At 37.2% G+C, this 12,756-nt stretch overlaps 1 protein-coding gene across 3 annotated transcripts in view; it reads left to right on the forward strand.

Annotated features, from left to right (window-relative positions):
* LOC109712177 (outer envelope protein 64, chloroplastic) overlaps window positions 1-12,474 on the forward strand; it is a 29,705-nt gene extending 17,231 nt beyond the window's left edge. For 2 of the 3 annotated variants that reach the window (XM_020235610.1, XM_020235602.1), the window contains 6 exons: window positions 8,310-8,444; window positions 8,540-8,740; window positions 8,911-9,038; window positions 9,110-9,161; window positions 11,761-11,830; window positions 11,957-12,474. In XM_020235610.1, coding sequence (XP_020091199.1) covers window positions 8,310-8,444; window positions 8,540-8,740; window positions 8,911-9,038; window positions 9,110-9,161; window positions 11,761-11,830; window positions 11,957-12,039 — 669 coding nt within the window. In that variant the 3' untranslated portion in view covers window positions 12,040-12,474. The remainder of the gene's footprint in view (window positions 1-8,309; window positions 8,445-8,539; window positions 8,741-8,910; window positions 9,039-9,109; window positions 9,162-11,760; window positions 11,831-11,956) is intronic. The other variant, XM_020235619.1, reaches the window with a different exon arrangement.

The following is a 12,756-nucleotide window of genomic DNA, read 5'->3' on the forward strand; positions in this document are numbered from 1 at the left end:
TCATTACTATGTGATAGTGGGTGAGTTAATGTGTGCTTTAATGTGTGCTTAGTGGTGAATTAGTGTAGGCTAGATTCACTGTATCTAGGAGCCTATAAGTAGGAGGGTTGGCTAAGCCAAAGGAGGTAGGTAGAGAGTGGAAGAGACACAAGAGGAGTTGTGTATTGTAATCCTGTTTTTCTAAGTAATGGAGTACTTAGTTTTGTGAGAACCTCTGCATCTCTCTTCTCTTCTTTTTGCATACTTAGTTGTAAGGTGCGGAGGTTTAGGCTAGCAACAAGGAGCTAGGCTTGTCCATCTTCGAGTAAGAAGGTTGGTGCCGCACTGTCACGGGTCGATCGTTGGGTCTCGACCGTGACACCTTTGAGGGCCATATTTGGTAGGCACTTGGGTTGACGAAGTTATGGAGTTGCGGAGTTGAGGCGTTCCGTCAGGTAGGAGTCGCTGTCAAGTCAACGGAGGCAATTCCCTAGCAATGGCCCGTGCCATGACATGGAAATAGGTGCCGCATGCGGGGTTGGAAAACGTACCCCTCGGTGGGCACCTTTGTACCCCCGGGGTGCCAAAGGAGTGGATGCCTCGTAAGGGTATTAGAGGAGGGGTGGACACTTCGTAAGTGGCCCCAACTCCCCCGTCGACCCATAGGACATGGGTCGTCCCTTGGCTAGCGGAGTAGCCAAGCCTAGCGTTCCGTGTAGCCGGTTAATGGACGGTTGAAGGGACACGGGCCTAGGGTAATGTCGGAGACGAGAGGGGTCGACGACATTACGGAGCGGGGAATACCGGGAGGCTTCCTCCCTAGGTTCGCTTGCACTACCTTATGCCGGCTTGGATCTCTGTAGTGGAGCGTACGAGCGGATGAGGGATAGTCTAGCGACGGACGGTCCTCCGTAAAGGACAAGGCTCGCGAAGGCAAGTGTGCCGAGCGGGGATTCGTGGGGCGCGGCGCCCACGAAGGCCAAGGAGGCGGGACTCGATAGGAACGCTAAAGGGAGGCACGCCGAGGGAGAATTCGTAAGGTGGGTGGCCTACGAGACTCGAGGGGCGGAACCCAAGGAGGCAAGCGGTATCGGTATCCGTATAGTGAACCTTGAGAGACTGGACCAATGGTGTAAGCGGCCAGGCGTGGTCGAGCCAAGGAGGGGCCAGTGGCTAGCGATGCGGAGCGAGGCCGGTTCGTTTGTATGGGGCCTTATGAGGCGAACCTATGGGAGTCGAGGGCGCGGAGCGCCGTGGCAAAGCGAGGGTCGTTAAGACGGTCGAGAAGCACGGTGTGGACTTGTTGGTTCCCTATTTAGGAGCGATGGGACACGAGGGCCGCACGGGTCGAATGCGAAGCACGAAGGTGCGAAGCATGGACGTGCGAGGTGTCACGCTGAGGTGCTGATGTCGGGGGCAAGCGAGCTTGTGGCGCACACTTGGGTGGCTTTTCGGAGGTAAGCCGTTGGACCGAGCGAGCAGGCCGCGGATGCGGTATGGCCATGGGCGTTGTCAGGCGCATGAGACACGATGGTGAGGAACTTATGGTTATGAGTGCCCTTCGTGGCATGCGATGTCGCGAAGCCCGGACCTCGACGCTAGAGGCGTGCGGATTGAGTCGCGGGGGCGAAACGCGTGGGAGGCGAGACGCTCGGCTATACTCATATTGTACAAGTTGGGGAAGAACTTGTAATGTCCTTGGGCTGGCGACGAAGGCAGCAAGGCATTCGGTTATGAGGTACTCTCGAGGAGAGATCGGTTGGCAAGACGGGAGACACCTAGCTTGGTGGCCAACCTCGGTATTGGGGTTGCTCGTTGGGAACTCGAGGAGTCCGACGAGGGGTTCGATTACAGGCGAAGGGTCGGGCTGTAAGTCTCGGGGAGGAGCAAGCTTGGCAAAATGCTTGGATTGGTATTCCGCTGTTAAGTCTGGGAGACTTGTCCGCGTAAGGGACTCGAGAAGGCTGGCTCGGGTGTGCGACACTTGAGCGCCGCGCGGGGATTTTTGAGGCGAAAAAGCTAACCCCGTGACAGCACGGGCTCTGCGAACAAAAACCCTAAGGTTGTGTCAGTTAGCTCTTATTTAGGGCTATAAAAATTACCATACATATATAACGATAATCTCTCTTTTTTTGCCTAAATAATGATGGCTTAACTTTTAATTAGAAGTGTTGTTCTTGTCCTATATCTTTTAAAGTTTGTAGATGTTCCTAGCCTCTATTTCTTTCAGCAGTTCAACCCTTTTTTGTCCTTTTTCATGTTGAGTAGATGATGTTGTATGAGGCAATATCAATGCCAGCCTACAAAAGAAGCCTAGAGGTTAAACAATGTTAGGGCAAGGGAGGCATGCCTCCCACTCCTGGCATTCAAGAAATTCTTAAATATCCCTATATGCAAGGTCAATGTATATGTATTTTTAAATATAACAACTGTATAAAGAAAATCCCTGCTATACCTATATTGTTGTCACCTTTTTTTGTATCATGATCATGATCAAATACTTGCGAGCTATTCTGACGGCTGAGTTAGCTACATTTGGGCTCATATTTTATTTGGTCCTTTCCAGCCTAGTTTGTTATTTGGCTCGGTGAGGCCAAAACTCCCATTTTCATGTATTACCTAGCCTATGCATTTTGGATTCCCATTTGTAAAGACTTTAGATCACAGTTCTTTTGATCCAAGGGCTCATATTCCTTAACATTTTGATTAGGGCTGAAGTGGGGTGCTTAGAATTAATGCAGTTAATATAGTAGAGAGTAAGAAGAGAAGTGGGAGAAAAGAGATGAAACCCCTGAAGCTTTGTTTAATCCTAGTTTTATCGAGGAAGTTGATCTTCCTTGTGGAGAGCTTTATTTTATCCTAGTTCTATCAAGGAAGTTGATCTTCCTTGTGGAGAGCTTTGTTTAATCCTAGTTCTATTGAGGAAGTTGACCTTCCTCGTGGAGTGTGGTTTACACCATTTAGGTAGAGCTAGAGGTTATGGGAGCTTCTCTTTGTGTCTTGGTGTGAAGATGATATCTATATCTATATCTATATATGAAATGTGATTCTTTTGGTACACATGTCACTCTTTGCTCCTTTCTTCTCTCTCTCAATACCCTTTCCAACTATAGAAAAAAAAATATTGACTGCACTAGGTCTAGCAATTCATTGCATGAACCAAACCTATTTTTTAATAATTAATATAGCAAAATAACAAAAATCTAATATGATAAATGCAATCTACAATATATGAAAAGTCGAGATTTAAAAAATTGCTGGTTTTATAAATGCAGTGCAAAAAAAAGTAGTTATACACCTGGTGAATAGGACAATTTCTCCCTTACTATCCTATGATCATTATTTGTTTTTAAAATTAATTTACATTATTATAATGGTTTTTTCTTTTTTTTTTCACATATGCCCTTAGAAAATAATTTTAATTACTGATTATTGATAACTCTTATATTTTCCTTACATTCGTTTGCTTCTTCAATTTTTTCAGCCAACATTGTTTAAATTTTTAAAATTTTGTTATTTCGTATTTTTATATTTATAGTCCTATAAAATTATCTAATTATTAATTAGTCCTTTACAAAATTTTCTTCATACACACACACACACACACACACACATATATATATATATATATATATATATATATATATATATATATATAGTAGGGCTGCTGTACTCTCAGGAGCACGGAGGCCTCCGTGCTCCTGAGCCGTTTTCGATGATGGAATTTCCGAATCGACGATCGCTGCCGTTTAGCTTGATCTAGCGTATTCTGAAGTTTCTAGAAAATAATTTTTGCGATTTCTTTGATATTCATTTACGTAGCAATCGAAAGGATTCAAAATCAATAATTTTTAACGGTGAAATAAAAAATCCTATAAAATACTGGCGATATAGCACTAAATTTCGATCATGAAATATTGATCTGTTATATCGATAGTTACAAGAATTTTGTATCAAACTTTCATCTGATTTGAATTACTCTTACACCCGTTAAACCTTGAAAACCGCAGATATCAACTATTAAAAATTATGAATTTATGAACCTTTCGATCACTAGGTAACAGTGATATCAAAAATCGCAATAATTATTTTTCTAGAAACTTCAAATACCCTAGATTAATCTAATAGAGCCATCGTCAATTCAAAAAATTCCACTCATCGAAAATAGGCTCAGGAGCACGGAGGCGCTCCGTGCTCCTGAGCAGGCACAAGCAGCCCTACTATATATAGTATATATACATATATATATTATAGTATATAGTAGTGGACTGGGCTGCTATTAGTGAAGCAAAATCCTATTGTTTGCTACCAGTTTTTTTAGCTTTTGGATCAACTCTTTCATTCATCTTCTAAAACCATTGGAATTAAATCACGTATAACCAGTGGGACACTCCACCCTGGGGGACCACTCAATCTCTAACTTAACTAATATCACCTAACCCTATACAATTTTTCATCCAAAGGGTTAAAACTTATATCGCAAAAAGAGGTTTTACTAATTAATAGTATTCCAGTCTAATTCTATATATATATATATATATATATAATTATATAATATACATAAGAGTTTTGCCTAGAATACTATCGGTATTGCTAGAATACTATATATATCTAATATATATATATATATATATATAGTATATAGAGTTTTGCTAGAAACTATACGGGTAGTAAACGCTCGGTTTAACTACCGATTTGTTTTCGTGATTAAGATGCTTCCAAATTGATGATCGTAGCTACCGTTAAACATGATCTAGAACTATTTAAACTATATGGAAATCAAATTTCACACATTTTCGGATATTGTTTCTTTGTCATTCAAGGAACAGAAAATGAATGGCTTGGAATGCAATATCCTTCAATAAAGTGGATGTACAAATTTTTATATTTGAGATCTAGAGTCTAGATCTTAATTTTGAAATAGTTTCAAAGAATTTTTTAACAAAAAATTTAGTTCGATTTGAACTCTTCAACTACGTTAAACACGAGCAAACACTCACCATATTGGCCATTAAATTATAAGATTTTGTGACCCTTTGATCGTCTAGTAAGTGATGCCATAACCATCATTGAAATTTGATTTCCTAGATAATTTAAAAAATTGTCTAGATCATAGTTCAACGGTTGCCGATCGTCGATTTGAAGCCTATCATAAAAACAAATCGGTAGTAAAATGAGCCAGTTACAACCGATAGACCACAGTCAAACTATATATACTAGTAAGAGAGAGAGAGAGAGAGAGAGATGGCTGGACTTTTGGTGATCTTAGGCAGCATGGAGCCTGCTGTGCTCACTGAGCCGTTTTCGATGATGAATTTTTCGAACTAGCGATCGGCTCCGTTAGACTTGATCTAGCCTATTTGAAGTTTTTAGAAATAATTTGCGATTTTTCGATACTATTTACCTCAATCAAAAGGATTCAAAATATCAATAATTTTTAAGCGCGAAAATAAAATTCTATAAAAATGGTGATACATAGCGCTAAAATTTTCGAATCAGATTATGTGAGACTTGTGTAGATAGAGTATAAGAATTTTTATCTAAAATTTCATTCTGATTTGAACACTTTCTATATCCGTTAAACGTTGAAAACGGCAATAACTCAACCATTAAATATTATTGATTTTGAACGCTTTCGATCACTAAGGTAAATGATATCAAAAAAATTCGCAAAAAAGTTATTTGTATAGAAACTTCAAATACGCTAGATCAACGTCTAACGGAGCCGATCGTCGATTTGAAAATTCGCATAATCGAAAACGGCTCAGGAGCACGAGTGCCTCCATGCCTCTATATATAACGTATATTTAGATCCATATGCTATCTCTATTAATAGGAATTGAGGACATTGTCCTACTCAAGTCGGATTGAATGATCGAACTTTCAATGATAATCGACCGTTGAAATTTGATTTACACAATTAGAAATGTTTAGAAAACCAATTTTGTAATATTTTAAAAATCATTTTCAAGTTCATACTTAAGAGTTAAAATGAACGGTATAAATGAATAACCTTCTTAAAATAGAGGTTAGACTTTCTCAATTCATAATTAGAGTTATCAAACATTATATAAATAGTATAAAGAATTTTCTATCAAAAATTCAAGTAATTTGGATTACTCTACACCGTTAAACAAGCAAACGGCTCATATAGGCCGTCAAAAATTGTCGATTTTACGACATTTTGATCACCATGTAAATAATTTTTAAAATTTATGAAATTTAGTTTCTAGATATTTCAAATACTCTAGATCAACTTCAACGGCTCCGATCATCGATTCGGAATCTCTATCATCAGGAACAATTTGATAGGACAAATGCTACTATCCTATTAATAGGATAGTAGCCCTAGCCTATATATTATATGTATTATATTTAGAGTAGGGCTATTATACTCTTAGGAGTATAGAGCCCTTCGTACTTATAAATTGTTTTTGATGATGGAGCTTCCGAATCGATGATCCACTTCGTTAAATATGATCTAGAGTATTTGAAACTTCTAAAAAATAAATTTCGCAATATTTCGAAATCATAATAAAGTCCATCAAGCGGGCATAAAATGAACGGTCAAAATCAAAAGATGTCCTAAAAATGGATGATTGGATTCAAGGGTTTAAGTGCCCATCGGCACGAGTCGTATCCACCGTGCCGTATCGTGCCAGCAAGGTATCGGCACGATATAGCTCCCGTGCCGATGGCACAACTCAAAACCCTCTATTCTTTAAATTAGTAAGTAATTTTCTTAATAAAGTTCAAAAGATTTGATAAAAATACATAATAAATAATTGACATATTTTGTTGCTAAAGAAAATAAATATTTCATGTCATTATGTGTCGGCACGTATATTTTTTTGTGATCGGCACGCATCAGCACGACCCGACATGCACCGTGCCGTACTGTGCCGGCAAGTTTCCGGCACGACCACATGCCACGATACTTAAATCCTTAATTGGATCCTTCAATTTAGGATCGGAGTTATTGATCTTTATCTAGATAGTGAATAGTAATTCTATTAAAAATTCAACTAATTCCAATTCTTTCACACCGTTAAACTAGCAAGTATTCCATACAGGCTATTAAAATTGTAAATTTTGAGATCTTTAGATCATAAGGTAAATGATGTCAAAAAATTATAAAATTTGACTTGTAGAAGTTTGAAATGCTCTAGATAATATTTAATGGTATGGATTATCGATTCGGAAGCTCCATCATCGAAAACAACTTATGAGTACGAAAGCGATCATACTCATAAGAGTATAGTAGCCAGACTCTTATATTTATATATAGTGTTTTAATATAAAATGTTTTAAAATATGTATATGGTGGTTTAATTCTTTTTATCATTTAATACCTATATAGCCATTTACTTATACACATAGTTGATTAGTTACTCTTATGAAAATTTATAGCACACATTTATTAATTTAAATTATTTTTATTTAAATTAATTTAGACAGTAATCAGAATAATAAAATTATATAGAAAAATATATACAATTAAGAAAATTTTATTATTAAAAAATGTTACATCTGCGTCATCGTGCAATTTCTTAACTAGTCTTTGCCATTATAGATTTCTTGTAGTCTCTAGGTTTATTGTAAAAGCTTCTTTTGTGTTGTTCTCTTGTGGATTAGGGATAGTCAAACCACCCAAATTTTTGTTTTCTTGTGTTTTGTTTTATCTTGAATGGTTACTCTTATAATTGCTCATCTTTTGAAAGCTTGTAGGATACGTGTTATGATAATGCTCACACAGTATTTGTGAAATTCCCACCAATACATGTTCTCCTAATTTTGCATCAGTTACTAAGGTTTTCACCGAACTTGCCAGTTATTCTCACCCTGTTTCATTTAGGAAGCTAGGTAGTGAACCTTGCAGTGCTATTGCAACGATTTTCGATAATTTGGCTCCTTTGTTGCTTCCGAGCTCACATAGAACTTGGTTTCTCACCTCTCTTTCGGCATAGTTTGGATTTCTCTATTTGTTTCTTGGGGAAAAATCCTGGTCTCTGGATCACGTTTCAAGGCAAAAAATAATGAAATTTTTCTCATTTCGGCACTGCAGAGACCACAAAGTAAAGTTTGAGTGCCCTGATTATAATGTGCATTAAATTCGGGTTTGATGTTGATTAATACTGTGCATGCCAAAGATAATAGCTCAGTCAAGTAGATAAGTATGCCCTGTGGATCTGCTGAATTGCAGCTCAAGCTCTTTTATAAATGTTTTTTCCTGTACGTTTATAAAAATCTGTAGTTATTTCACATCAGTGAGGAATCAGACCAATCCTCCTGCTACTCTATAATTCTCTTGCTAATTCTTCTGGTTGCAGGATGATGGAATTCTCGTCCTTCCTACTGTTTTAGGACTTCCCCCAAAGCTTAATTCAAGAGAAATCTCATCCGAAGGCTACAACCTCCATACATTGTGTCTCACGGCTGCAGCTAGCATGTCTGGCTGTTGCCAGGTAGAATTGTTTGCTAATTACAGCAAATGTGCAGTATACATTCTGGCAGTCTTTTGGCTTCATGTAGTTATAGTCTTTAATCTGTCTCAATGCAGGTGACTGTACCATTAGGATTATATGAAAAATGTCCAGTGTCAGTTTCCTTTATTGCAAGGAATGGAGGAGATCGTTTCTTACTAGATACCATCCAAACCATGTACAGCACTCTTCAAGAACAAATAGATGTCGTTCAGAAATCCAGTGTTTCGAGTACTAGTGCCAGCAAGGAAGAATCTGCAGAAATTGCTAAAGAGAAAGTCGGGTTTTCTTTTTTTTTTTTTTTTTTTTTTTTTTTTTTCTTTCCCTTCTTTTAATTTTTTCTTTATTATGACCTAAATGCTACTCTCTGTTTTTATGAGTGTACTAGTAACTTCTTGGAATTTAAAAATCTTGTTCTCAAAATTCATATATGTATTTTCTAATGCAGGGAAACCTGGCTTATAAAGAGAAACAGTGGCAAAAAGCAATTAATCTATATACTGAAGCAATCAAACTAAATGGAAAGAATGCAACATATTACAGCAACCGAGCAGCTGCATATCTAGAGCTGGGGAGGTACCGCGCTAACTAATGTTCTCAGGATTCTGGTATTAACTACATATTTGACTCTGTTTCCTCTCCTCCAGTTACCGTCAAGCTGAAGCAGATTGCACCAGTGCAATCAACCTTGAAAAGAAGGTTAGTGTCCTGCTATGTGAATTCAAGTATTTTATCTTGTTTGGAATCAATCATGCCAAAGTGGTAGCCCGGTACTTCATCTAGGTTGCGTTAGTCAGTGTAGTTGTGGAAAAAGAACTAGCCTAGATGGTTGTATGCTTTTGTAAGTAAAAGTTTCTGCTACAACATTAGTATGATGAAATAGATTCAAGTTACTTAGGTTTCTCAAGAGAAAAAGGGAGAGAACTAGTGGATTTTTTTCCTAGAAATAGAGAGAATTTCCACCAAGAAAATCTCCGCTTACAGAAAGTATCTTCGAATTTACTCTATTGTTGTTTTCTTTCTCCAAACTATGGTAAGGGTCTGTTTGGTTCAACGTAAAACTATGAAAAATAATTCTCGGTGGAAAAGAGTTTTCCGTCGAAAACAAATTTTATACTCTTTAACGTTTGGTTTGTAGGAAAAGAAAATTAGTTTTTTCTAGCCATGCCTGTTTGGTTGAAAGGGAACGTTCGAATGAAAATAATTTTATAAAATTCTCTTCTGTTACATATTATGTATTATTTATATAAATAACTACCATATTATATATTATATAATTAAACTTTATATCTATATTTATTATCATCATCATCATCATTTGTAATTTAAATATATTCAAAATTATATTACATAGTATATATAATGTAATATATAATAATTTATATATTTAACATAATATATAATAACACATATGTAATATAATAATATAATATATAAAGAGTCTGGCTACTATACTCTTATGAGTATAGACCCCTTTGTATTTCGGCTGTTAGATCAAGGGATGTGCGGTCTAACGGCCGAAAATTTATGAATACAAAGGGGGTATATACTTATAAGAGTATAGTAGCCTTAGACATATATATATATATATATATATATATATATATATATATATATATATATATATATATATATATATATTAGCATAAAGAGAAAGAGAGGGTAAGTGATTATCCTCGAGAGAGTTTTCGTTTTCCGCCGAAATACAACGGAAAAGGAAAACTTCAAATTTTCCCTAAATCCGTAAAAATAGTTTTACGGGAAAATCATTTTATGTTGAACCAAACAAGTGGAAAAGCATTTTTCATTCCGAAAAATAATTTTTCAGTTCATTTTACGCTGCACCGAAGACCCCCTAAGTAAATTTTATCTTGATTCTAACTCTCTAATCAATAAAACATTTTTTCAAAATCTCACGAATTGTATCTTTTCCACACCAACAACGAAAAGCACTGTACTGGGCTCACACTGAGTATTGGGCCTCAAATTACACAACCTGAAACAAGTGTGAGCCTCAAATTACACAACCTGAAACAATAAAATAACCTAGTTACTGCATCAAACTTTGATTGGGCCTCAAACAGAGGATTTCAGTCACGTTCACCTTTACTGTGCATCGACTTATCTTTGATGCCATTGATGCACTCTGTTTAGCTTCCACCTTGAATATATTCAAAATTTTCAATCTTGTTGATTCATTGTGTCAATGATCTTCTAGTAATAGTTTTGGATACAGATTGTAGGATGTTTCTATTGTTGTGATTGAAAGAGTGTGTCTTTCAAAAATTGCCATGCTTGACCTTAGAATAATATAGCCAAGGCAAGGCAACAGTGATGTAGGATGGGATATAGGATCCTACGTTTTAGAGGGCTTCAAATTAATCTAATCTAATTTAAAAAAAACGATGAACTAAATTGGTTTAATCCGATCAACATAGGTTCAAGCCTTTTCTGCATCAAAGGGTATATAAGTTAGCTGCTCACATAGGCACCACCTCATGACAGGATTTCTTTGAGGTATTCCCTTCCCAGAAGTAAATAAACAAATAAATAAATATCCTTCACCACTGACACATTCATAGTTAAGCCACGCTAGCAAATAGGGATACTTCGTGCACTCCCATTTCAGTACAAGGTTCTCTACTAGCTTTATAGATATAGTCAGTGCTGCTTCCAAGAATAAGCAGCTGACAAATCTTCTCCTCAAACATAGCCCTGATTTTGTAGACATTGTTTTTCCTCTATTACCTTCCTCTTTCATTCTTGAGCATAAAGCAGGGAGTAGAACAAAAACAAGCTGCTAGCATGTTCTTTTTCAAATTTGATTTTTCAGGAGATGGTTCTGATTCGCCTTTGCAATAACGACAACTCTGATCTGTTTGACTCCTATCTCCACAAAAGCAGCACTTGATCCATCATTGGCCTTCAAGAGCTTTAGGTAGTGAGCTAGTGGATTTGATGGAAAGCCTTTAGGTAGTGGAAGTAGCACTAGTGCTTCTACTAATTACAGTCTGAACTAGTGTTTCTTTAATTTATTCAAAAACAAGTTTTTAAAATGAGTACTTGCCGTATGTTTTATCTGCTACACAACATTATGTACTAGTCTTCTCATTTTTATGTCAGCATCTTCATTAGCGAGAGTTTTTCTCGGTTTTTGTACATCCTAAAAAATCACCGATGGAGATAGATACACTGTAATTCTCTCAAGTAAACAAATCTTAGGTATTGCATTTTTCATTCAAGAAGGCATGAAATGCTCTCTGATAATTGTCTTGCCTTTTTTTTCTTCTACATTCAGAATGTCAAAGCTTATTTACGAAGGGGAACTGCACGTGAGATGCTTGGTTATTACAAAGAGGCAGTAGAAGGTCTGGTCTCTCTCTCCCCCCCTCTTCTCCCCCTCCCCCCACCCTTGCCACGCACCGAAAAGAAGAAAAGTTTTTTTTCAATTTCAAATAGTTAAGCTGAAAGTTGTTCTCTCTACTGGTTTGCAGATTTCAAATATGCCCTTGTGCTAGAACCAACCAACAAGACTGCAAATCTTGCTGTCAATAGACTAAATAAGTTATTCCAGTAGGCACGTACGAAAAAGCAGTAATACATGAAAGCCATGTCTTCCTAGCTCTCAAAGATATCGTCTTAGACATTTGTGCATCCGGCCCTAGATGCGTGATTTGGAGACAAATGGTAGTGCACCAGAACATCGTCTACGACAGATCCTGGCCTCTCAGCGGTGTCACAATATAGTTAAATCAGACACTCAATTTGCTCCATCATCAACAAGCTTTAGTTTCTCCTTGTTTTGGAGGTGTCCTGAAAGTTTTGTTAGCACCTTGTGTTAGACGGTTGGTTTAAATATCGATGCTTCAATATTGTTTTCTTTATAGCTTTTACTATTTTTGACGATGTACAATAAGATGATCAATTTATTTGTTGTGGGTCTCACGAATTTGGTTTGTTTAATAAAATTTGCGATCAGTTTGCATTGATCAAGCTGGCTTGTAGTTGGGTATGATTTATTGTTTTATGGGTCTTTAAACTGTTATCTGGGATAGCTATTTTGTAATCGTGAGTTTTTGTTGCTGAGAACAAACATTCGACGGGCTATTAGTGTGAACCCGGGATAGCACAAAGTCGTTATAGAGTAATAGGGTGCTTCTCAATATAGTCTTGGAATTTAATATGGTGACGGTAAACTGGGAAATGGAATTTTTTTGGCGGGTTTCATTGCTGATTTTTCTTCCAAATGTCAAATATTTGTTGTATATATATATGTGGTGCTCTCGACCTGTAC

The sequence above is a fragment of the Ananas comosus genome, linkage group 1, assembly GCF_001540865.1.
Source record: "Ananas comosus cultivar F153 linkage group 1, ASM154086v1, whole genome shotgun sequence".
NCBI lineage: Eukaryota > Viridiplantae > Streptophyta > Magnoliopsida > Poales > Bromeliaceae > Ananas > Ananas comosus.